This window comes from Misgurnus anguillicaudatus, chromosome 19 (assembly GCF_027580225.2).
Source record: "Misgurnus anguillicaudatus chromosome 19, ASM2758022v2, whole genome shotgun sequence".
NCBI lineage: Eukaryota > Metazoa > Chordata > Actinopteri > Cypriniformes > Cobitidae > Misgurnus > Misgurnus anguillicaudatus.
This window is the reverse complement of record NC_073355.2, coordinates 14,489,332-14,516,972: the sequence shown is the minus strand read 5'-3', so window position 1 is coordinate 14,516,972 and position 27,641 is coordinate 14,489,332. Positions and strand designations below refer to the sequence as shown.

At 36.1% G+C, this 27,641-nt stretch overlaps 1 protein-coding gene across 1 annotated transcript; it reads right to left on the bottom strand.

The window, feature by feature from the left end:
- Nucleotides 1-302: 302 nt before the first annotated feature.
- LOC129431064 (intercellular adhesion molecule 1) lies at nucleotides 303-24,026 on the bottom strand. Its single transcript, XM_073856988.1, has 9 exons — nucleotides 23,678-24,026; nucleotides 23,080-23,334; nucleotides 22,655-22,975; nucleotides 21,087-21,338; nucleotides 10,079-10,387; nucleotides 8,147-8,389; nucleotides 7,674-7,979; nucleotides 5,070-5,312; nucleotides 303-2,108 (listed from the first exon to the last, which is right to left on the bottom strand). The coding sequence occupies exons 1-9, from the start codon at nucleotides 23,805-23,807 to the stop codon at nucleotides 1,885-1,887; spliced, it is 2,283 nt and encodes a 760-aa protein (XP_073713089.1). The 5' UTR covers nucleotides 23,808-24,026; the 3' UTR covers nucleotides 303-1,884.
- Between the last annotated feature and the right edge of the window lie 3,615 nt (nucleotides 24,027-27,641).

The window sequence follows — 27,641 nt, the reverse complement described above, 5'->3', positions numbered from 1 at the left end:
TCGAACTACAGGACCGCAACCCGACGGTTGGAAACTTCTTTAGTGCGGTTTTGGCCGATAGAGGGCTGCAAAGTGAATGTGAAAGTGCCATTTACCCTGTTTTCAGTGGATGAACAACTGAAACTTTTTTTATTTTAAGGTAAAAAAAACTCTTTGGTGTTGCTTTAACTTAAAATAAAATATATGTTGATTTAAAAAAATGCTGCAGTGTGAGTTAAAGTAATGTTGTGTAGGGGCTTGCAGTATTTCACTTTACCTTCTTGATACAATGCAGATTGATCATTAAAAAATGTGCACAAATGTTTCTTTTACAACTTTATTAAACAAATGTTTCTTTTCTTAAAATAGTTGTTTTCTCAATAGATGCTTTAATAAACTGTGTGATGTGTGTCTGTACAAACAGTGTATTTTTATTAATAAAATATAAACCCCTCAAGGTTATTGGGTAAGAGTGCATGGTATCACTTTACAACAAGGTTGTATTTGTTACTAAATCTATTAGCTAACAAAAACTAACAATACATTTTTTCTGCATTTATTAAAGGGCCCCTAACCTATGTGTTTTCAGCAATATAATATAGTCTCTGGTATCCCCAGAATGTGTCTGTAAAGATTCAGCTAAAAATACACCACAGATATTTCATTATACGATGTTGAACATGGCCATTTGTGGCTGCAATGAAAAAACAATTATTGCAATGGCAATTATTCATGCTAATTCATTTTGCATTAACTAATGCTAACTAATACAACCTTATTGTAAAGTCTTACCGATTACATAAAAATACAGAGACTTAATGAGGATTTCATAATATTACACTGCTTGAGCCATAAAACTGGCACACAAATTTTACATATAGATCCTCCTATATATAAACACATATAAACAGGCCCATTCCTAGGCAAATTCCTTCAATATGATCCCACAGGTGTCTTCACGTCCAAACGTTTTTACGTCTTAACATTTCTAACCTCTAAAGTGCCAATTTTTCTAGAGGAATTAAAACTTTAAAGTAATGATGTAACAGCCTCGCTATTCTCAATACTGAACTTCATTTACAAAACATACAAATTAAAAATGATCTATGTGCCTGAGACATATACAAAAGAATACTTTCATTATTGAATATGCAAAAATCAAACAAAAGTGTGTGATTTCCTTCGATCAGTATACAAGGCAATATTATCCAAGCAGAAGTACTTGACGGTTAATGCACCTTCTCTTACTTAAAGTTTTTAGACTGAGATAACGGACACTGATAGCAACAAGGCCACTGATCAAAGGCAGGAAGTCCTTAAATCCAAAACATAATTCAAGTGAAATAATAAAAAGCGTATAGTGCTAAATATCCAAGTGAGCAGTTAAAAACAAGAGCATTAAAAGTTATAAACAGTGTCATATAGAATTGCCAATAATTTTTTTAAAATCTCAATGGAAATACTTAATAAAAGATCTTTGGTTTAAGAATTATTAGTATAATAGTAGCAAAAGTATTATAAGCGTGTGATTCCCTTCCACCTACAAAAAGGCAGTATTAAGCATGTAGTTTTTGTTTTGTCAATATTTTTCGGTATCTAATAAAAGGTAAATCATTAGATGTAGTAAGATGTATCATGATGACTCAATGTCTGTTCATAGTGTTTTTGTTTCTTCATACCGTATCATACAGTATCATAGCTTAAAATGTCACATTTGCTAATAAATGCTCCATCCATTGATTTAAAAAAACAAAACACTGAAGGAACCAGCAACTGAGCAGAATCCCAGAGACTTCCAGTGTGAAAATCATTTTCCCATCTCATTTCCTCTTACAAGCTTCTCTCAGTCTGAGATGGCTGTAGTTGCAGGGCTCAGCAGATAGCGCAAAGTCAGAGATTTGTAACCTAAGCAAAGATATCGCTCTCAGAGAGTTTCTTCATTGGGAAACTAGTGTTGTCTTTGCCATTCAGTGCTATCTTTCCATTTTGTGTGCAAGGTTTGGTGTCCTTCAAGGTATAATGGCCCATCTTGGCTGTCTTGTAGTAGATGGAGTAGATGAAGATGAAGATAACTGAGATGACCGCCACTGTGATAGCAACAAGCCCTGCGATCAAAGGCAGGTAGTCCTCTGTGTAAGGAGAAATAAGGCAAATCAAAACATTAGCCATGAAAGAAAAGTTAACGGTCTTGTCCAGAAGTGACAATATTTTTTTAAAGCCTAATGCAAATACTTATTAAAAAAACATTTAAGGTTTAACTGTGGGTTTACACCAGAGGTGAGTTCAATGATTTGTGCTAGTAAATTACATACAAAGTCAATGCAAAGACGCGAGCAGACGCATCCTCGCGTGGGGCGATGCGAATGACGCGATATGGGTGGCGCGTTTACCGCAAAAACACATGCTATTTGCCTCAAATGCGTCTTCGCCCAAGTTGAAAATATTCAACTCGAGCGAAAAATTCGCATATGCAGGAAGTTAAATCCCGCGAGTAATGCGATGCCCCGCATTTGGTGTGTACGTAGCATACGAATTACAACTATTAATGTTATACTCAAAAGGCAAAAACATGTAAGAAAAAGTTATATAAGATTTTCACCTAATTAATAAGATTTTCACTTCATAGTCAACATTGCCAAAGGTGGGGATGCATGCTTACCCGGCAATGTAATAAAAATGTTTTATAGCTAAACGATGTATTAATTAACAATGAATTCATGTGTTAGGTCATGAGTCCTGTTAGTTAATAATGACTCACCATTACTTCATATTTAGTAAGAATTTTTTAGGTATTAGTTCATTATGATTCATGGTCCCCTATTATTAAGTGTTTCCGATATATTACATGAAGTTGTGTACTTACATATTCCAAAAGTTCCCATGGATTTATAAATGCAGAGAATTTACGATTTACTACAAAAAATGTGTTTCCCTTGTCATTGTCGCCTAGGGTCTGGACGATTATCGCATTTCATATACATTCAATAAACATCTCTGAATCGATTCTGAATCACAAAGGCAATTTTATGCACAGTTCTTACTAGGGCTGGGCAAAAAAATACATTTTTCGATTAATCGTTTCTTTTTTACGTAGTCGATTCAAAATCGATTCTTAAAGGCCACAAAACGATTTTTTCCCATATGTATTTCCGCAAACATTAAACGTAAGATTAACATTAATCTAATTACTAGTCTTCTCCACTCGACTGTTCTGACTTTTTTCAGCATACATTTTTCATCTTGCATCAAAATTGTATTGTATTTAACATAATTGCATGCATTTGAAAATTAGAGATGGGTTCTGTTTTAATGTACCCAAGTGCACCTAAAATACAAGAGTTTAATATACAGGTATGTGCCTTTTAATTTCTTTTCATTGATTACCTTGTAAACTTATGTTCACTGTTCTTTATATAGTATTTGTATTAAAGCTATATTCATTGAGTTGAATCGAGTAAAAACATCAATCCGAGAATCGGAATCGAAAACTTAACCGAGAATCAAAATTGAACCGATTTGATAGCTTGTGAATCAAAATCGTATCGATCTGGAACATCTGAATCTATACCCAGCCCTAGTTCTTACATGTATTATGGCTCTTTGATCAGTAGGAAGTCCTTATTGATCTAAAATCACTGAATTTAAGTCATTTATAACATGCATTTACTTGTCAAACATAATCATTATAAGTTTTCTTTATTATCATGAAAATACCTGAAAAGATTTGAAGAACAGCAACATAAATATGCTTATAGGCATTTGCCTGGAGCTGTCTGTAAATGGTACTTCTTTTTGCGGTGCATATTGAGTTTCTGCACGAGAGCGCCCTCTGGCTTTTGGATGTAGCAGCCTTTCAGCGTAATTCTTTGTGAAGTATAGCAAGCATAATGGCACAATTAATCGTCCCAGCCCCATTGTCGCCTTTCAATGACTTATGAAAATGTGACAGGGTTCCCACACCTTGGTTAACTTCAAATTCAAGGACCTTTCAAGGACTTTCCAGGTCCAATACCCTCAAATTCAAGGAGTTAATGTGGGGACACATTTCAAATGAGAGCAAGGTTACATCGTGTTACCTTTTAAGATACATTGTTACAGTTCCCTTTCGAGGGAACTCGCGCTGCGTCACTGCGGCGACACTTTGGGGACGCCTCCAGGGGTAAGTGCATCTGAATGTGTATATCAAATTCAAAATGGTGAGGCTTAGCGACAAAGACAGGGTGAGGAGTCAGGAAGTATATCGCTATCTGATATTTGCCAAAGCCGGCGTTACAGGGACGCAGGAAGTATGGCAAGAGAGACACAGCGCCTCGTTACCTTCTCATGGAACAACAGTAACATACGTAACCCGAGACGTTTACATTGGAGACGATAACTCCTATCATCATTTACTTTGGGGTGTGTCATTTTTAACATGTACTAATAAACACACTCACATACCAAAGGAAATTTTAAAACGTAAATAGGACAATAGATGCTCTTTAAAACCACCACTGTAAGATTTTTTGTAATTATACAGTAATTACGGTCAAAGAATGCAATGTTCTGCCCACAGTATACTGGAACTTTAAGGCGTTTGAGTAACTAAATTATAAGTATTTCTAAAGCCATTCAAGACAACCTTATCAGACTGACTGATTATTCTGTCTTAAAGGGACACTTTACCCATTTGCATTAAGCTTTGTATAGTTAGAACCCCAGTCATGTTTTTGAATGCTCGTGCATCATTTCCTCAGTTGCCACTGAGACAGGATAAATACAGATTTCAGTGTTGCACTTCCTTCTTTCAATGATGTAAAAATCATTTTGCATCATTGAAAGAAGGAAGTGCTATATCTTTGTTGAGGGAGTGAGACTACAAACACCCCTTTTCTCGGTCAAATAGGCACCAAATTCTAAATGTATGTTACATTTTGACTACAAATATGACGCACTTTCAGTAACGTTTATACGGGTGAAATGTTGCTTTAAAGAAGCCCTTACATAGCTTTCAGGTTCGGCACTTCAAAATACATCAAATATCCTGGCCCATTCTCAATGTAACCCAAGATCGTTGTTACAATGCAAAATACACACAAAAGCATATTTACCTGTTAGGACCACGTTTACTTCTCTGTGGACTGTGCCGAAAGAATTGTTTGCGATGCAGACAGGGTTCTGGGATGTTGCTTCTGTTATTGTAAGATTTGTACCATTAACTATATTGTTGGGGTTGGTTTCCCATCTGATCTCTGGTATTGGGTAACCATTTGCTTCACAAGTGAGCACCACAGGATAGCCTCGAAACACAGGCACTTCAGAGGGCAGTTTGGTCTCATTGATGACTGGTTTAACTAAGGTTGCGGAAACACACAAAGACAAAGGAAAAGAAGCAGAATAAGAGGTGTTGCATGAATAGAAATGCTAGATGTTATAATGAAAAACGCTACTTTTAGCTAGGTTTATTTTTCTGAATGTAAGGAATATTATATTGTTAATTGTCCCAATATATGACACAAGTCAAGTAGAGTTATTTATCATCACTTTATAAAAGAAATCCGTGTCTGGGGAACAACGAAAGACATTTGGGTTTCAAATGAGATGATGGTAAATTAATAGTAAAACGATTACATTTTTGATTGAATCCATTGTTTGACAGTCCACTTATTAATGGCGCTGTAGTGAAACGGCATGGACATGAAAAATGGTTCAACAAATTTTTAGAAAGATTTCATTTGAACCCCAAATGTCTTTCATTGTTCTTAAACCTAAACACAGATTTTTTTATAAAGTGATGTTTTGGGGTTTTCTGGTTACTATGGGAGTGGGTGATGACCACATTGGTTCAACTCCCATAGTAACCAAAAAACCTTTCAAGCTTCAAAAGGACCAATCTATCAAACTACTGATCCACTCATTAAACTGTGTTGATGTGATTTGTTACATGTTTGTGAAGTTGGAAACCAAGGTGATATAAAACTTCAGGTCTCCAAATTTATGGAGAAAATGCTCACAGGGTTCCCAAACCTAGTTAACTTCAAATTCAAGGCCTAATGTGGGGACACATTTCAAGTGAGAGCAAGGTTACATCGTGTTACCTTTTAAGATACATTGTTACAGTTCCCTTTTGAGGGAACTCGCGCTGCGTCACTGCGGTGACACTTTGGGAACTCCAGGGCCCAGTTTTTCAAAAGTAATCCAGTAGGATTTTGGATAACGGATTGGATCAAATCTTGAAAATGGGTTTTTCAAAAGAAAAAACGGATTACATAATCGGATTAGATCACGTAATCCAATCTTGGCTTTGATCCGGATCAAACCTTTAGTTTGGGTTTTTCAGAACTTTTTTGTAGGATTTGGATCACTTTGATCCAAAAAATCTGGATTAAACTGATCCCATCAGAAGGGTGGATTCAGCGTGGATTTCATGCCCAAAATGTAATGAAAACTTTAAAAATGTATCAAATAATAATATATTTGGATCTTGCAGTATCTTACAAGATATCCTATTTATTCATAAGGTTTTAATTTTATTTGTTCATTCGTCAGGCTACAGTATTAAGGTAGGCTTTAACATATTCAGCCTTTCAGTAGGCCTACAGCAAAGTAGAAAGAGTTTGGCCTCATAAAATAATAAAATTATTGTGGAGTATTTGACATTAAGTCTTTTTTTATTCAATACATCTATATTTGACTTGTTATAAATATCCTCAGTGTTTGTGTTGTAGGTCTCAGATGAGCAGACTGCTGGAAGAGGATGGGTTTGTTTTTTGTTTTTTTAAAATGTGTGTGTTTTCATTAAAATTAAAATAAACTTATACTGTATTGACCCCACACTGGCTATTCTACTTGTTGCTCTTTACATATCTATAGTTCTACATTGTGATTTCCTATCCTGTTGGAGCCCTGGTAATCCAGATTTAGTGATCCTGAAAAGTTCCTATCCGGATCAGATTGATCCAATCCGATGTTGCTTTAAAAAACTGGCTCAAAAGTAAGCTGGATTACGTGATCACGGATCGGAAAAAAAAGGATTACTAAATCCGGATAAATTTTATCTGGATTAAGCCTTTTGAAAAACCGGGCCCAGGGGTAAGTGTGTCTGAATGTGCATATCAAAATCAACCAATGGTGATGCTAAACGACAAAGATAGGGTGATGCGGGAGCCAGGAAGTATATCGCTATCTGAAATATTGCCAAAGACGGCGTTACAGGGAGGCAAGAAGTATAGTAAGGGAGACACAGCGTCTCGTTCCCTTCTAAGGTATCAACAGTTACATACGTAACCCGAGACGTTTTCATGTGTCAAACACAACTATGCAAAAAAGCATTTTGGTATGAATCAACATTCACATACAGAAGATATAAGCATTTAAAGTGAACAGTTAAGCACGTGTGCTTAAAAAGTCTAGAATTTTTATGATATTATCCTACACTACACAGGAAATAATGTGGAATTTTTGCATAAAATAGATTCAAGCACTTTCAATGACCTGTATCTATGTATTTATATTTTCAAAAATTTCCCAGGGTCTTGAAATTTTCCCCTCAGATTCACAAACTTTCAGGACCCGTGGGAACCTTGCTCAGCAAATGGTGTTAAATGATGAATTTGCACATGGCTTGTACATGGCTTTAAACATAATTAAAACACCATATAAACAACAAAAACAATTTTCCCCACAGTAAGACATTAAAATCATTTAATACTTAAACTGAACTGTAAAGTTTGATTTCAATGGTGAAATATATTGAGCTGCTGGTTCAGCTGTCATCTCTGCTTCACATATGTACTCAATTCCAATTTCAGATCTGTTTGCAGTGATCTTTAGTATAGATGTTTCATTCACTGATGGTGTCTTGAAGGTCTTATTATGCACCTCTTTCTCTCCTTTAAACCATTTCACAGTGAGACTCTTAACAGGAGCCACATTCACAATGTCACACTGAAGCTCATACTCCGAGCCATTTATCATTGGTCCTGTGTGATTCACTGGTTTGATATCAATACTTGAAGGACCTACAGTATTAAAGATAAATGCAACATGTAAAAAATATTGGAACAGGTTAATGTAACCAAAGATACATAAATAAATAAACAAACATATATAAACAAATATCCTGGCCCACTCTGAATGTGACAAGATCTTTGTTACAATGCAAAAATACACACAAAAGCATATTTACCTGTTAGGACCACTTTTACTTCTCTGCTGTCATTGCCAACAGAATTGTTTGCAATGCAGATAATGTTCTGGGATGCTGCCTCTGTTATATTAAGAGTTCCACCTTTAACTAAAACATTGTGGTTGATTTTCCAGCTGATCTCTGGTGTTGGGTAACCATCTGCTTCACAAGAAAGCACCACAGGATAGCCTCGAAATATAGGCACTTGAGAGGGCAGTTTGTCCACATTGATGACTGGTTTAACTAAGGTTGTGGAAACACACAAATAGAGGACTATTAGAAGACAGCATAAGAGGTGTTGCATGAGTAGAAATTCTAGATGTGACAATGAACAACGCTACTGGATTAGGCAAATTAGGTTCATTTTTCTGAATGTAAGGAATATTATATTGTTAATTGTCCCAATATATGACACAAGTCAAGTAGAGTTATTTATTTTGGGTACTCTTAAAGCTTGAAAATGGGAGTGGATGTGACCAAAGTGGAAACCCCAAACATCACTTTATGAAAAATCTGTGTTTGGTTTTTGAAGAACAACAAAAGACATTTGGGGTTCAAATGAGATGAGTGTGAATAAATAGTAAAAAGTTTTAATTTTTGGTTAAGTGTCCCTTTAACCCTTTAAGCGTCACCCCACCCTATTGAGTTAATTCAACACTCTTGGAGTTTTTAAACAATATACAGTTTGTCATGATTAGATAAGAATTCATATGCAAACATTGAAGTAAATGTAGGCGTCCTGCTGGTGGGACATTGACTTTTAGTAGAAAGTACATTTTTTGAGGCACACTCTCTTCATAAATAAATAAATTACTCTCCCTACATAATTTATTTTATAAAACACTGTTGAAATATCTATTCTGGAGGCTTAGACCTTTCCAACGATATATAGTTTGTAGTGATAGATTAAAATTTACATCAACAATATTAATGCGAACTTAGGTGTCCCGTATTCGGGACGGCGACGCTTAACAGTTTTAAATCTCAATCCAGTGTTCTAATATATAGATTATTTTTCTCCACTTATTTCAACAATGGCCCTGTAGTTTAATGACATGAACATGAAAAATGGTAAGGTTCAACAAATATACAGAAAGATTTAGTCTGAAATGTCTTTCGTTGTTCTTTAAAACCAAGATGATTTGAAACCGCAGGTATCCAATTTTATGGAGAAAATACTCAGCAATGGTGTAACATGATGAATTTGCACATGGCTTAAAACATTAAAAACACAACATAGAAATATAAACAACAATAAACAGGGTTCCCACACCTTAGTTAACTTTAAATTCGAGGACCTTTCAAGGACTTTCCAGGTCCAATAACCTCAAATTAAAGTGAGAGCAAGGTTACATCGTGTTATCTTTTAAGATACATTGTTACAGTTCCCTTTTGAGGGAACTCGTGCTGCGTCACTGCGGTGACACTTTGGGGACACCTCCAGGGGTAAGTGCGTCTGAATGGGTATATCAAATTTAACCAATGGTGAGGCTTAACGGCAAAGACAGGGTGACGAGGGAGCCAGAAAGTATATCGCTACATAAAATATTGCCATAGACGGCGTTACAGGAAGTATGATAAGGGAGACGCAGCGTTTCGTTTCCTTCTCAGAGTTTTCATGTGTCAAACACAACTGTGCAAAAAAGCATTTTGCTATGAATCAACATTCGCATACAGAAGATATAAGCATTTAAAACGAACAGTTTAGCACGTGTGCTTAAAAAGTCTCGAATTTTTATGATATTATCCTACACTACACAGGGAATTATATGGATTTTTTCCCAGAAAACTTCTTGCATAAAATAGATTCAAGCACTTTCAATGACCTGTATCTATGTATGTATATTTTCAAAAACTTCCGAGGGCCTTGGGGAACCCTGCATAAAAACAAATTTCCCCCACAGTGAGACATTAAGATCAATCAATACTTAAAATAAACTTCAATGGTGAAAGATTTGGATTTCAATGTTGAACCATTTTGAGCTGCTGGTTCAACATTCATCTCTGCTTCACATCTGCACTGAGTTCCATTATCAGATCTGTTTGCGGTAATCTGTAGTTTAGATTTCACTGGAGTCTTCGTGGTGTCATTGAAGGTCTCACTTTGTAACTCTCTCTCTCCTTTAAACCATTTCACAGTGAGACTCTTAACATGAGCCACATTCACAATGTCACACTGGAGCTCATACTGTGACCCCTCTATCATTGGTCCTGTGTGATTCACTTGTTTGATATAAACATCTGGAAGACATACAGTATTAAGCATAAATGCAACGGGTAAAAGAAATACATGAACTCATCATCACAGTGCAATTTCAATAAAGTGGATTGACATAGCATCAACTTATCATGTGACCTAAAGGTGCGGTTTCCCGGACAGGGATTAGAGTAGTCCTAGACTTAAACACTTTTAAGAGCTCTCCAAACTGAAAACACCTTGAACTTACATATCTTAAAATACATCTGTGCCCTTTGTTTTACCTCAAAATGCACAAAGGTAATGTTTTTAGTAAGGCATGTTTGTTAAAACTAGTTATATTTCCTAATTAAACTAAGGCATAGTCCTGGATTAAGCTAATCCTGGTCCGGGAAACCACCCCAAAATGTTATTATGCACATGTTATTTAGTTACATTTAGTCATTTAGCTTTTGTCCAAAGTGACTTACAAATGAGGTAAACGAGCAATTAGAGCAACACAAGAATAGCAATACATAAGTCACTAGAACTAGTCTCATCAAATCTAACACAGTATACGCAGCCAACGGTTAGTCTTTTTTTTAAACAAGGAATGTAAAGATAGGGATAGAAAAAAGAAGAGATATTATCAAGTGAGGTGTTGGCAGAAGAGATGGGTTTTAGCCAAATTCTTAAAGACTGTTACAGAGTCCGCAGATCTTGTCGCAACCGGCAGGGTTAGCTCAGCTAGCAAAAAGTCGTCTGTTAGACGTTGAATAGACGTAACCTTCAACGTCTAATTTTGGTCCACTGAAGGTTAAAAATGAAAATTGAAAAGACGTCAAATTTGTCCAACTTTTCAACGTTGAAAGACGGTAATTGTTTACTGGGCTGGGTTTTCACAGACAGAGTCACATTTTGGTACATCTTTTAATTCCCCAAGCATTATGGTTTGGACCACCATACAGCAGAGAGCAATGATAAATCACACTGGCCTTTCCTCCTATTCAGTTAAATTGTTAACTTCCTATTTAGTGGGGTCAGCACTCAGCAGTGCTGTTGAGGAGTTTCCACTAAATGCCATTGAGGTGATGCAATTTAAGGTTCAACTATATTCTAGTTAACTATTTTATACTCTAAAAACAACGATTACTTGCTCACATTCAGTGTTTATAAACGACATGTAACGTTACTAAGAAGAGACCAAATGCATTATCTGCAATAATCTTTCATGTCACAGTTACAGCTAGCGCGTGAACACTTGGACAAATATTTATAATTTATGTTATGGACAACATACATTTCTTAATATTGTAACGTTACATAGCTGTAAAAGAGCATCACTGATCTTTCTAGCTTGTTGATACGGCCAGACTAACGTTAACTCCAAGTTTCCGGTTATTTTTGCCGTTGCTGACAGACTTATGGCTAAGTTGGCTGCGGTCAGACAGCTCAAAACACACTGTGAATGTTAACAAATCCACACTTATCTTATTGATAACGTTGTTCTTTCGCAAGACATTTACACAATGAACACTTAAATCGAGCCGTGACGCAAATAGCGGTAGAAAAATGCAAAGCTGCTTTTTGTCGCCCTTTATATAAAAGTCCTACCGTCCAGCGCGTGCAGCTGCCACGGCAGATCCAGAATGAGACACGCGAGGACTCGGAGAATACGACGGAGCCGCGGCGGCATCTTAACATCGACTGTTTTTCACAAGCTACAGTGTTTAAGCACGTCGAGTAGCATTAGACGTAACGGAACATATCGGTATGACAGGAAAACTCTGCCCAGTCTGCCCTCGCATTCCTGGTTTAGTTAATAGAAAACTGCCCTCCCCCCACAGATCTCAACTCAGTGCTGTTCCAACTTTATTCATTTGCACCTTGTCACAACCCGCATATAGTGTGTATTATAATAAATACTATTATATTTACTACTGTAAACTGTACAGTAGCAATACTGTAAACTATAGTGTTTTTGAACGAACGGTACTATAGTAAATACTATAGTATACTACAGTATATTGTAATTCACTACAGTAATTATACTATACTATAATAGGCTATACTATAGTATACAGTTAACAATAGTAAATACTAAGAAAAGTATCATTTTAATAGTAGTTTTCATATGGGAAATGTCGGTTTGGAAGCCCTACACTGTTTATCAGATTATAACATCCTGTTGCCCAGACATGTAAGGGCTGGTTTATAGACCGATAGTATTGTTTAAGATATCTTGCCACAAAACACTACCTGTTACACAATATAACTCAAACTGGTTTCCCATTAAGCATCGACTTGGCATTTATTGGCATCTGAGTTGCCTGTGTAGGACTCTTTAATCTAGACCTCAATATGTTTTAGTACTTAATTTATAGGCTACATTAAAAATCAAGTGGTGATTGAACACAAAAATCCATTATTTTTCCTACATTATTATAATTTAGATTGAATGAAATTATTTAGTTTACAGTATTTTAGTTCCTGCAGTCAATAAGTCACATGTCAAAACATGTTGGCACAAGACATTTATTCTGTATTATTCTGGGTTGTGGATTATATTTGAAACAACAGGCCAAAGCTATAGCTTTCAATTACAAGACAAATGACTTTATATAGCGAAGAGGACGTATTAAGAAAATATTATTATGCAAAGAAGTAATATGTCCTTATCTGACTTCTGTTTTCTTTCTACTGAAGTGCTGTGGTTGGGCGTAGGGCTGAATAGGGCATTCAGAGCCCGGTCTTGTTCAACACCCTAACAATAGGATGTTTGTTCAAAACCAATGAAGCTAAAGCATCAAATAACTGCACTTAAATAAGTTTTGCATGACATGTTGACCGAAATGACCCACTATTAGTTGTTTAAGGTACATGATGTAGCCTAATTTTTCAAGTAATCGATTGGCACTTTTGAGAATAGTTTACAATAATGTGCTGTAATAATATCAGGGCTTAGGATATTATTTTGTTTGTTTTTGTGGCAGTAGTTTGGTGAAGAATAACTAACTTAAAAAACCTGGGAAAATGATGGGCCGGATGCCAGATTCAAGGTATACGAGGTTTTAAAGTAAAACACCACCGTTTTTCAATATTTTACTATGTTCTTACCTCAACTTAGACAAATCAATACATATATCTTTTTTTCAATCCGTGCACTTTATCTTTGTACAGTGCTTTATGAATATGTTAGCATTTAGCCTATCCCCATTCATTCCTTAGGATCCAAACAGGGATTAATTTAGAAGTCACCAAACACTTCCATGTTTTCCCCATTAAAAGGGCAATTCGGTATTTAACACTTTCAGTCTAATCCCTGGTCCGTTTTGGATGAACAACAATGATGGACACCAAAATCCCGACAATGGGTCGTGTCCTGACCCCCCGACTCGTTTAGAAGCGTCTCCCGACTGCCCCAATGGAAGTCAAGGGCCATGCACAAACATGTCACCAAAACAACACTTAAAGATGCAATTTGTATTATCTGCCGCTAGATGGCGCCAGATCAAATCAATAACAATTACGTAGATTAATGATGCGCTGAAGCAGCGTGGACTGATGGGATTTGTTGTCTTTAACTCAAACGCTGATGGCCATCAATCAGATGGGAATAAGAAATCATGTTACACATGAGGTAAAGTAATCAAGTTTTATAAATGTTGTGTTTGATGACATCGTTTTTTTTTTTTCATTATGTAAGGTTTCAGGTAATGTTCAAAACGCAATTGTTAGTCATAGATGTTACAGTATTAGTCCAATACGATGGTTTGTTAACACAGCACAGAATTAAGTTTTCAGATGAACAAACTTACCATAAAAAAGCAAGTGGCCCGACAGACGCTATTACTTCCGCATTTGTTCACGACAATGTTGTCATGTGGTTTTTACGTCAGTAAAGGCGGTAACAAAGGGTAACGTAGATATTACCGTCATTTACAGGTGACTGCACTGCCCCGTGTCACTGTTTAGGGCAGCAATTTTCTCATAATTTACAAGTAGTTGAAAACATTACAGATATTGTTAGTAATCAGCTGGACAAAATATATAACACTGGACTAGTGGTTTTTGGATATTTTACTGCAAATATCTTACAAATTGTACCTTTAATGTTCATTTTCAAAACTGTGCTACTCACCGAGTGGTTTGTGGCGTTCGTTGATGATTAAAAACAAGTAGTGTAGTGAAATAGTTTCTGTCGTGTTTTATTTGGCATTTTGTAAAATTCCATTGACTTCTCTTGGAAGACTCATTGCTCGCTGATATATCACTCTGCCGCTGGAAACGGAAAAGGGGTCTGTTTTCATGTGTTTTTTCGCTCTGTTTCTCTCAGAAGGAATTTTTCCCATATTTGATGGCTCAGTGACCAGCCTTAGGTTTAAAGTTGAGCTCGATTGTGATTGTCTATACGCTAGACACCGAGTTCCGTTCAGCGTCAAAGTGGTTGTCGACATCAAGTGGTCGGGAGTGTGCTAACGCTTCAGACTCAAATATAGAGCGGAAGTATATACGCGGTTGTGAGGTATCTGAAAAAATAGTTCCACTATAGCAAATAACACGGATTGAAATCATACATTGCAAAATATATTTGTTTTTAATCATCAACGAACACCACGAGCCACTCGGTGAGTGGTACAGTTTTGGAGGTGAACGTTGGGTGTTGTTTTGGTGACGTGTTTGTGCATGGCCATTGACTTCCACTCTGAAGCAGTCAAGAGACGCCTCCAAACGAGTCAAAAAGTCAAGACACGACCCATTGTCCAAATTTCAGTGTCCATCACTGTAGTTCATCCAAAACAAACCAGAAATGAGACTTAAAGTGTTAAATACCGGAATTATCCCTTAAAGACTTAGTAGTTACACAAGTATAGTAGGGCTGGGTAAAAACATCGATTCATCAATGCATTGCAATTATTTGTTTCTCAATTCAATATCGATTCATCAAATCCTATGAATCGATTCAGCCCACCTGGCCAGTGGCGGTGCTGTGGGCAACACTCTAGTGAGAGCGTTCAGCGTTGTACAAGACGCGCTTTATCAAAACAGAAAGATCAAAGATGGCAAACAGCAGCACTTCTTTCAAGCCTGCACCATCAACGTGATCAAACATTAGTAATATTACACACATTATAAAAAAATATACTCAGGTACTTAATTGCTTGTGTATTTACTTATTATTTAATCGATACCGAAGCAAGCAAATCAATATCGAATTGAATCGAATTGAATTGAACCGAAGCCTCAAGAATCGAAATCGAATCGAATTGTGAAATTCTTAACAATACCCAGCCCTAAAGTATAGTGGCACAAAATAAAACAGCACCCGAGGTCAAAGTGCTGCAAACTAAGTTCTCTTCCGCCATACAATATAGTTCTAATTTTTTATCCGCTGAAAAAAGATAGGTATTTATTAATCAGTCTACGTTGAGGTAAGAACATAAAATATTGAAAAATGGTGAAGTTTCCCTTTAAAGAGTCAAGGTTTCAAAACCACTAAAATTTTCTGTGATACTGTTTCTAAGGTATGATATGTTAAAAGCAAAATGAATGAAATCATTAAGTCATGTAATTGATTTGATGATTAAATGTAATATATATTACAATCTTTTTTTGTTTTGAAAGAATATTTTAATTTAAAGGCTTTATTTTTACCTGGCATGCATGTTGTATATTGCTTAAAAATAAAATGTATTGTGTCCAGTTGGAAAGTTTTTTGAACTTCTGTTCTATCTAGCCCTATAATACTTTCTAGCTTTACTTTCTCAGTGATCATCATGTCATCAACAACTGCGTTCACAAAGCTCTGTATTGTGAAATCTATGAGGGGCATTATAAATCTGTGAGCAGCAATGACATGCCCAAGCACTCTGAGTCATCAGCCGCCTTGTGACTATAGGGAAACAATGCATGATAGGATCATGAACTTTTTAACTGTGATGTGGTCAAATTCTATGAAATACCACAAATACGTCCTATATCACTTTCTGTTTAATGTCATGTATAACCTCGCCATGGCAAAGCTGTAATACTTTATTTATTTATTTATTTAGTAAATAAAATATTAAGGGTCACACTTTACAATAAGGTTAACATGAACTAACAATGAACAATATCGTTTTTTTAACATTTACATTTTTGGTAATGTTAGTAGTTAATTCCAATACAATTAAAGATCTTTGATGCAAAAGCAGCTAAATGCCACCTCTATCAAAAATGAGATAAGCACGTATTATATGTTCATCAAAAACAATCTCTTCAGATCCAATTCAGGCCATCATAAATACCGGTTTATTGGGAGAATCTATTAGGAGTCTGACGCACTTGAAGGGTTTTGCATCTGAGCTCCTCAATTGTTCATATTAGTTCATTGTGCATAACTAATGTTGACAGATACAACTTTTGATTTTATTATGTTTTATGTATTAATAAATGCTGAAATTGACATGAACTAATATTAATAAATGCTCCGAAGATACTGCTCATTGTTAGTTAATGTGAGCTTAGTGTTAAAAAATACAGCCTTATCGTAAAGTGTTACCATGTAAAGAAAATATGAATGAATTTAGTATAGTTATAAAAATATTTTATTATGCATTTAAAAAAAGTTAACCATTAAATCCTTTTCTTATTATTAAAAAAATGTATTTACAAATGATGTGTTAATATAAAATAGCCTAGGGGAAAACATTTACACAAAAAGTGAGAAAAATTTTACATCAAGTGTTCCCACAGGTCAATAGATCTTATTTCTAAGCCTTTAATTCAGTGTCTTTTTCAATATACAGCTGGTGACAAAATAATAAATATTAAAAATGACTAAAAGCCTATGACAGATAAACAAATAACTTGATGATGCGTTATGATGCCTTTTGACCGCAGTGTCAGGTACGGTTAGCAGCTCACATTCACATTGATACATGAACAAATCAATGTTCTGTAGTCTAAATCCTCTCTCTGTGGACTGACTGATCTCATTGTGGGCTCAGCAGATGAAACGGACCTAAAGAAGTAGATATTGCTGCTGCTAAGTGTCCTCATATTAATTGTGATGCGTGTCCATTTTGGCTTTGTGGATTTTTGGCAACATTCCTCAGGATATATTGGCCCATCTTTGTTTTTTTGTAGTAGGTGATGTAGATGAAGATGACGATGATTAAGATGGCCACCACTACAGGAACAATAATGCCTACTATTATGGGCACGTAATTCTCTGTGTCAAAAAAAACATAATACGAATGAATCAGTATGTGTAATTTATACCCTACAGGCTAAAGATTAACATTACATACAAGCAAGCAAAAGCCTTCGGTTAGTTGGTCTTCTCTTCTGTAAAAACTACTTCATTTCAATACTTCATTTTTTATCTCTATCCTGCATCACGATTTAGAAATCGAACTAATATGCTCTGTACAATTCTCAATTCATCCATGTAAACGATGATGCAACACGATAGCTCTCAGTATATACAAATAACACCAAACTGCAGAGTTTGCTTTACACGTCCTATCTGGTATTTGACATTAAGCAAGACAAAGACAAACAAAGCAAACAATATCATCCAGATGCTCAATGTAATCACACAGCAGCCAAGATTCAATATTAAAGATGGTTTTGAATAGTTTAACCCTCATAAGCTCCTATTTTACTGTATATGTTATAGTTCCTTGGGGGTAAAAATGACCCCAGAGATTAAAAGAGTGATTACATAAAATTAGTGATGCACCGATTTATCGGCTGCCGATATTTATCGCCCGATTTTTGATGAATTTGAAACCATCTGCATATCGGCAATAGCACAAGAAAGGCCGATACCGATTGTTTATTAATAAACTGCATAAAGAAATCCATTATATGTAAAAAAAAAAAAAAATGAGTTAATGTTGTTAATAAAATAAATGCTGAATAGCAAAACCACCTTTGAAGGTTGTCATGCTGTCTTATTATATTTGTTTTAGCTTAATTTGTGCCTCTCTTATTATGTTGGTCAGTTGAATGTTAATTAGATCCAATCCATGTTCAGTAAAAATAATTTGATGCAGAAATAAACTAGCTAATAGACCAACTGTATAGTATTGTATACAAGTGTTTAATATCGGCATCGGCCAGAAGTTGTCTGTTTAAATCGGTATCGGCCCAAAAAATCTTTTATTGATACAAATCATTTTTTTTTTGTTTACTTCCCATCTATACAATAATGCTGTGTTTTGGGAGATATGAAGTACTTTTGTACCTGTTTACCACTCAATTCCTAAACGACACTATTAGCTTGCCTGAAAAATATCAATTTTTTTATGAAAAATTCACATAAATTATAATCTATATTTGATTTTAAATTGTTTTTAGATATTGATCTAGATGTTATGTGTTGAATTAGGCCATTTGGTGTTTAAAAAAAACATAAAAGTATTACAGTTTAGGAAATAAATAAATTCGATCAGCAGACGCCCATAGAGACCGATTCATTTTACTGAATGTGGCCAACTGCTCAACATCACTATTTTAGTGACACATTTTGTGAATTTATGTTTATATAAACATTAGAAAGGACATTAAAAATAAATATTATTCCAAATAGTAGAATTTTTTGTAGTTTTTGATGCATTTTGAAATGTCTGTAATGACAAAATGCCACAGAAATTTGACTGAATGTAAGTGTGTTTGTGTCTGTGTGTGTATGCGCACGTTCGTGCGTGTGTGTGTGTGTGTGTGTGTGTGTGTGTGTGTGTGTGTGTGTGTGTGTGTGTTTGCGCGCACACACCTGTGTGAGCATTTTACATCTGTGTTTTGCATCTGTGGCTGTTTTTTACCAAATTCTGTAAAAAATCTGTCATACCTTTCTGACTTTATGGGCTCTATCTTACACCCGGCGCAATGCAGCGCAATGCGCGACGCAAGTGTCTTTCGCTAGTTTCCACCCTAATTTTCACGTTTAGCGCCGCGTTGTTTAAATAGCAAATGCATTTGCGCCCCCTTTTGCGCCCATGGGCGTTCTGGTCTGAAAATGAGGTGTGTTCAGGCGCATTGTTGGCGCGTTGCTATTTTGAGGCAACTAAAATAGACTACGCCATTGACCAACAAAAACCTGGTCTAAAGTCTATGGCGCAATGTGTTTTATGTTATTTAAAGAGCGCATTAGTAAAATGCGCCTATAAACGGGAGGACAACGCGGGTTTGCTTATCACAAAGTACATGAATGCGCAGCAGCACAAAAATGCTTTTAAATATGAAAGAATGTAAAAGATTATTATTGAGTCTCTTGGACATAATTGAGGACTTATTATGAGACGTTAGAAGGCGCAAAGAGCTGCTTTGCTTTGAACAAATGCGTCTGTTTTTAAATGTTTTTTTTTTAATGCTACCTCACGGATTTATTGTATATGATGACTCTGTACCTGTGGATATGGTGAGATGAGAAACATTTTTAAGTAATGTTTAAAAAAACTCTTTGCTAAAAAAACGCTGTCCAACGTGCTGAAACGTGAGGAGAGCCGTTTGTAAATTCTTTATCTCCTGTTTGTTACAAATAAAGTATTTTTACAGTACAAACCTTATCTTAGATACTTGTAAATTATTTTTTGATGATATTGGATAGCTATACATTTAAAGCAATTACAAGCCTGCTTTTTACTTCCATGACTAAAAGAAAACGGGTTTTAAAGGTTTTAATAAAAAAATAACAATTTTAATACAAGTGAAAAACAACACAATTATTTAACATTAATCTTAAACTGGGGATCTTCTACCTCCGCTTAGTTTTTCAGTTTACAAAGTCCGTCATCTAAATAGGGATTAGACATAGCGCCAGCGCAACTTGCTTTTAAAGGGAATGAGAGCTGAGTCTCTCATTGGTTTACTGCACGTTACGCCCAAAATACTCCCATTACAATAGGACCTACCCTTTTCGACCATGCGTTCGGCGCAAAAACCATTTTTCCCGTCGTTAAATTAGCAAAAGTGGATTCGGACACGCCCATTTAGACGTTGCGTTGTGCGCTTTAGACAATGCCCTTAGATCGTTAAAATAGGGCCCTATAAGTCATACTTTTGTGTGTTTGTGTGTGTGTGTGTGTGTGTGTGTGTGTGTGTGTGTGTGTGTGTGTGTGTGTGTGTGTGTGTGTGTGTGTGTGTGTGTGTGTGTGTGTGTGTGTGATTGAGCATGTCTTTTCTATTGCATTTGTGCTTTATTACCAGGCCTACCTTTTTGTGTTAAAATTTTCAGATTTATTCTGGATGCATTGATTTTTTTGACAAATAAAAGGAAAAAAATATTTTTTGCATTTCCCATTCATTTCAATTGGGGTCATTTTAACCCCAAAGGGCCTCTTTTGGTGAATTTTTTACACCTCTTTAGAACGACCGAATCAAGCCCAGTTTTTTATAAGAATTTTGACAGATAATCTGGAAAAGTCATAAAATCTTATTCCACTGTGATGAAGGGAACCATGTTTTTAAACTAAAGAAATGTGTCTTGGGGGTAAGATTGACCCCAAGGGACTTATACGGGTTAAAGAAGAACAAGGGAGATTTGTAATAATCAAAAGCACACAGCTCTGAGACAAAGAAACCATGAAGCAAAGGAAAACCACCTTGCCATTTGTAATGTAAACTAATGCACTGAAAATGTAAACTACATCATGCAATTCGTTTACTATGAGTAAAACATTTAAAAAAAAAACTATCAGGATTGTCAGGATTACTATAGCAAACATAAAGTACTGTACTGCGTGCAGATGGCAATATATTACAAAAATGCATAGTTACCTGTTATGACCACTTTTACTATTCGTGTGGTTGTGTTAACAATGTTGACTGCAGTGCATGTGTAAAACGCTTCATCTGAAACTTCATCCAGAGTAAGAATTCCATTTGATGTTTTCAATATACTGCTATTGCCATTGCTCCAGCTGATATTTGGTGTTGGGTTGCCGTCTGCTTCACAAACAAGCCACAAAGGATAGCCTCGAATCACAGACACTGTGGAGGGCAGTTTGGTCTCATTGATGGCTGGTTTAACTGAGGTTGTGGAAACACATAAAGAGGGCAGAAAGAGACAGCATAAGAAGTGATGATTGGACTTCAGGATAAAGCAGAATAAAACTGACTATAGTATAGACAAAAGCTTAAGCTTGGATGTTGAAACTCAAACAACTACATTCATAGAGCTCACCAGATACAATTTGAAAAGAGGAAAAGCTATCTGACACTTATAACCACACACATAAATCTTTTGCGAGGGACCTCTTTCCTAAAATATATATCCTGTATAAAGAAACATTTAAACTGTGTTAGATAAATAATAATTGTGACAGCTAAAAGACAGCAAATTTTTTTTACAAACTTTGCTTTGTCTTTTTTCTTTTGAAATTTTCTGGGGACCTCAGTTTGAAATTCCCTGTTCTAGAGAGTCTAGATGTGTTTCTAGGGGTGACTTTTAACACAACGCTGTAAAGTTGAAGCCAAAATACAACAACTTAAAAGTTGAATACATGGCTTTCAGGGCATTAGACATTGTAAGCAATAGGGCGTTTACGCCTGTGGCCACTGGCCAGCATATGTTTTCAATTGTTTCTAATGGAAGGGCCGCCAAAATGTGGGTTTTGATAGCGCTGGGCGCTGAGCACCGGCACCGAGTGCAGAGAATTGAAAAATATTCAATTTCAGCTCATCAATGTCAATTCTCACTCAGCCGTCCAATTACAATGCAGGAGGGGCGGGACAAATATTACAACAATCCACCGGCGCATCATTCAATGTGTGATAAACAAAGCAGAAGTATCATAGTAAACGATGTGCTCAGCTGAAAAAAGCTGGTAAGCGAAAGCGCCTACAGTTGGTGTCTGCCTGGCGTTTTCAGCTACGTTTAAACGCTTTGGTTTGGACACACTTCATGTGTGGTAGACTAATTTTAATACAGCTTGTGACATTACCCGCACTACACTCTAAAAAACACTCGTGCTAAATAGCACTAAAAACTCGTAATCATAGAGGAACCATTTTTAGTGGTATAAAGCACCTATGAAGAACCATCCGGGGTGATATAGCACCACTATAGCACCAGATATGGTTCTATATAGCACAATATAGTGCTACATAGGTGCTATATGGCACTTAAAATGGTCCACTATGATTACAAGCCAGTTAACCACTTTTAGTGCTATTTAGCACCGATTGTTTTTCGAAGTGTACCCCTTTAAAATTCCTGTCTCCATTCCCACTGTCTCTGAAATCCCACAAATAACACCCTGTTTCACATGGCCGGCATTAAGACTTCAATATTGTCTGTTACATTTTCTCTTGCATAACAAAAACTGACAAATCAATAGACTTACAGTATACTGTGATTTTGAGAGGTTCTGATGTCACTTTAGGAGGAGGTTGAGGTCCATCTTCTCCCAGTTCCAGCTCTGCTTCACATCTGTACTGAACTCCATCATCATCTCTGACTGCAGGGATGTTAAGTGTAGATGTTTCATTCACTGGAGTCTTGGTGGTGTTAATGAAGGTCTCAGTTTTCACCTCTGTCTCTCCTTTAAACCATTTCACAGTGACATTTCCAGGAGCCACCTCCATGATGTCACACTGGAGCTCATACCATGATCCCTCAGTCACTGTTTGATCCACTGTGTTGATGGAGACACTATCTGGAGTCTCTGTGAAAGATGATTTGAAAAACCTGATATTACATCAATAAATGTAGATATTATATTCTGTATTTAAGATAATCAAAATGTATGACAATAACATGGAAACTCACTGTAAACTGTGACTGGGAGTAAAATTGAACATTGATCTCTATTGTAGTTTATGTAGCACTGTGGCCGTATGTCCCATTGTCTCAGGTTAGACACTCTCCAGGTGATCAGTTTGTCTGTGGTACTGGGTACTCCTCCTTCAGTGGCTTCCCAGCCCATCCCAAGATGTGGGATATTAGTGCTACAATTCGCTGAAACAGAGCTGCCGTACTCCACAACAAAACTCCGTGGGTTGAGCTTAAGAGGGCAGGCATCACCTGTTAAATATAGTAGGTTGTGATATATAACTTTTTAGCGCCCTCATCTGGTATTAGCAAGTATCTTCATATGTTTCCTTCAAATAACGCCCATCACAAACTAAGGCAACAAATAACTTCGCTGTTGTAAGGCAGAATAACGGTACTCAAATATTACACACATATAAGGCACAGAAATAACATGTTATAAGTTAGTCCTTACTGTCCAGTGTTCGGTATTTTATCAATATAAACAATTAATTGCATTTGGAACTATTAGGTTAAAAAACACATACATTTTTTAATCTTTAGCATAATAACAGTAATAATGACAATAATAATAATGCTTAAATAGCCTACTTACCCTCGACTTGCGAGACCCATGATAAATACAGAAAACACGTAAAAAAGCGACACAGCGTTACTTTAAACGTTTGTCGTCGTCTTACGTTAATCCGTACTGATGCGTTAGAAACCAGTGCTCGTGTCTGCATTGTAAAATCCTGTTTGATGATCGGTGTGATTTCTGAAGCGATCCCGTTTGATCTGCGCTACAGCTCACACAGTCTGAGTTAAGAAGTGAGAGTGACTCGACTGACCACGTGTTTGGTCCTCTATAACCCTGAGGAGTGCGGGAATGTCCCACATTCACATCGCTAATCTGCTTTCACCAGAACCTTACCTCATTTTTTTTCCAATTACAATGTTTTGCTCACACAAAATATGATTTCCTGTGTCACATTGGGTTTTCCCTGGCAAAAGTAAGTTAATACAACAACATAAACGAAGGCAACATTCAACTCTAGCCTACATTAAACATTGTCACATTTATCAGGGCAGATTGTCACAATTCTTCGATTGTTATCCAGTTCTGCTTTTCAATCCAGTTAAAATTTAGCCTATAACAGACCTAGTTTTTGAGACAACTTGTTCAGTTAAAATTTTCTAGCCAAGATTTTAAGATTTTAAGACAACTACCCCCGGTCTCCCATCCCTGCTGAAAAAAAAAACAATAAAACCATTACAGAAAAGTCTAATGGTTTTATTAGGAATTTTATTGGTTCTAATGTAATATGGCCCAAAACACACTACAGTGTATTGGTTTTTGTTGGTCTCTAATGGTATGTATTGGTTCTATTGGTTCGTATTGGTTCTAATGGAATATGGCCCAAAACACACTACAGTGTAGTGGTTTGAATGGTAAAAGCTAATGGTTCCTATTGGTATTTTAATGAAAACCATTAGAATTTTCTGTAATGGTTTTATTATTTTTTCCAGCAGGGATACCTATCTAAGAATGATAAAAGGTCAAATAGAGATCCTAACAAGCTTTATTTTGTAGTGGGTGGAGTTCCGGTTTGGAAAAATGTTTGATAATTGTTTATGCTGAGGAATTTAGATGAGTATTTACTTAGAGGGAGTGCGTTTCCCTATATTTGTGAACACAGCTATTTAGAGTTGCCCAAAATGCACTGGTTAAATACAACTATAAGGACATGACAACACGCCACAAGGTCTGAATGCATTTTTAATGAAAATCTGTGTCACAGGAAAATCCGTAGGGAGGAAGGAAGGTTGGTTAGATCCTGATAAGAGGAGTTCAGGAACTTTAAGAGTCGGAATGTGTAGAGTATCAGGTCACTAAAGCACAGAGATCCCTGTGTTTTCTCAGTAAAGAGTGTCATCTTACAAGCCTTCCAAAAACCATATGAGATTTATTAATGAAGCAGTCAGTTAAAATGAAAAATGTCTTTATATCAACTTTAGCAACACACACTTCATCACATGCATGCAATACCTTCATAAAACATAGAAGGGTAACGTTTTCATATAACAACATACTTTGTGTGTTACCGCCGGGAATAGCTATTGTTGTGCAAGTTTCATTAAATTTGTTTTTCTTAATATCCAGGGGGCTTGCGGGAGGTCTGTGGACATGTAAGAGAGTGGAATGTGTTGAGACAGCAGCTGGATATAAAGCACAGGTCAAGAGCAAATTTTTTTAACAGTTTCTCATTACAAAAAGAAAATGGTAATGTGATACTGGATAGTTAGGAATGCTGTCTGAAGGGAGGCAGGAAATAACAAACATTATGAGTAAAAAAAAAGATTGTGAAATGAATGTTAGAACGCTTGCCCTTTAAGCGGTTTGAAGGTCTTCCCATGAGAATGTGAAAGAGATTAGGAGCACTGATACAGTGTCCTGCACAGTCTCATACAGCCAGTGTAAACATTCACATTTCACACAGTTTTGTGTAACTTCTGCTTTGTTGCATTTTAGTTGGTGTTGTTGCTTTGTGTTTAGATTGTTTATAAAATCCTATACAGTTATGGTCATCGCGCCACAAGCTGGACACAGAAAGTGACAATACATTCCTATTGTATAAGCTACCTAGTCTCTCAAAATTATGCACCTAAGTCACGTAAATTTTTTATTTTATTACACTGTCACGAATTTCCGCGTATTTTAGTGATCGTATCACGAATTTCTGTTTATGTGTCATTGTCACGTATTTGTTACTCAACTGCTTTTTCCTATTTTCAAACCATTTTCGCTTCGGTTTAGGGTTAGATTTGGTGTTTGCGTTAGGATGTCACTTTAAGTACTGGTTTATAAAAAAAATCGGATTTTTTTATATTTTCTAAAATTTTTGCTAATTGTCGCCTGACGTTAGGGATAGAGTTGAATTTGGGTAAGGATGTCATTTTATGTAAATCTAAACCGAAGCGACAATGGTAAGAAAACAATTGAGTAACCAATACGTGACAATGATAGATAAACAGAAATTTGTGGTACGATCCAGAAAAAACGTGGAAATTCGTGACAGTATCACGGAAAAGAATAAAAAAAGTATGTTACAATAGTTACGTAATTTTTTGTGTGACTGGGCTGTGTATAAATGTTATTATTCATCATGTTAAGCAATGTTATATATGTAAGGAATAATTTATGACGACCCATTAAATTATAAGAAAATAAAGCACACCACGTGGAGGGCCGTTTCACCATGGGTGTGCATTATTTTCGAATAATTCAAAGGACTGGAGTGAATCATTCCGCTTATACCACGGTTACCACAAACTAGGTGCCTATTTTTAAGACATTTGACAAATAAGGTGTGTGGTAGCAATTCAATAAAATTGTATTTAAATAGCGCTTTTCACAATTGGTAATTGTTTCAAAGCAGCTTTACTTTAATACAAGCAGGGGAAACACAGAAATATTGACAGACAATATAAGTATCAAATTACAGTGGCTATGAAGAAACTTTACAAGCGAGCGTATTAATAAGTTCTTGTATACAAGAGAGTGCTAAGTTAAGCCAATATCGGCTGACTCCCCGGGGTTGAAAAACCCCCTAGGAGAAAAACCTTTACCTGTACTTTGTGTCACGGATTACAAGATGTTACGTGTCTATAGCCTAAAATCGTAAATTCCTGTTGTCCGGATTAGTCAATTCTGTTACTTTGTTATCAGTATCAGTGTTGAAACGTGTAAAAGATCTGGCAGTCATACACTGAGAAACACATTGTCCTTTCCTTCCTCCCTGTATGGAATAAGTCACGGCTGAAGGGTGTTGTTATGCACAACGCAAAGCTGAGTGAATGCAACCTCTTCAGCCGTTACTTATTTTCAGTTCATCACCAGCTTTAAGTCCCTTTACTTACCACACAATACAAATATTAAATCAAAAACATATGTATCAACACAACGTTTTCCAGAAAAAATAATCCCTGAGGGACTGTGAACAGCAACAGAGGTTTCACATATGTTTATGCTAAGGGTGATGCAGTGACTCATTGGGTGCAATGGTCATAGTTTTATCAAAATTGAAACACACCTATTGACTAATTAGAAGCAAAGACTGGAACTAACCCTTACAGAGTGACCTTTTTAGATTTGTTCAATGCGTCTTATATTCCTCATTTAGCAAGTTCCTCTTTCCAGGAAAAGCACTATTTCCAGGAAGATACTTTGACATAGACGTAACATTTTCCTGATAAGCTTTATTCCAGACTCTTGTTCCTGCATCAAAAATGCAAAATTTACTTAATGAAAGCAACACTTTTACTTTAATGATAGATTCAATATGATATTATTATTTCTTAAAAAACAACTTTAAAACCATTTGTTTTTTTCATGCAGCACTCATGTAAAAAAACAATATTGGTAGCTGACCATTTATCAGATGCAGACACTTGTCAGCTAGGTTTTAGATTCTAGATTTTACAAAGTTCATATTAAAGTTTAGTCCTTCAACTCATGATCCTTTTTTTCCATCGACACTTGTAGTTTCACTTTGTTTTGGGGGATTTAGGGGCTTTTC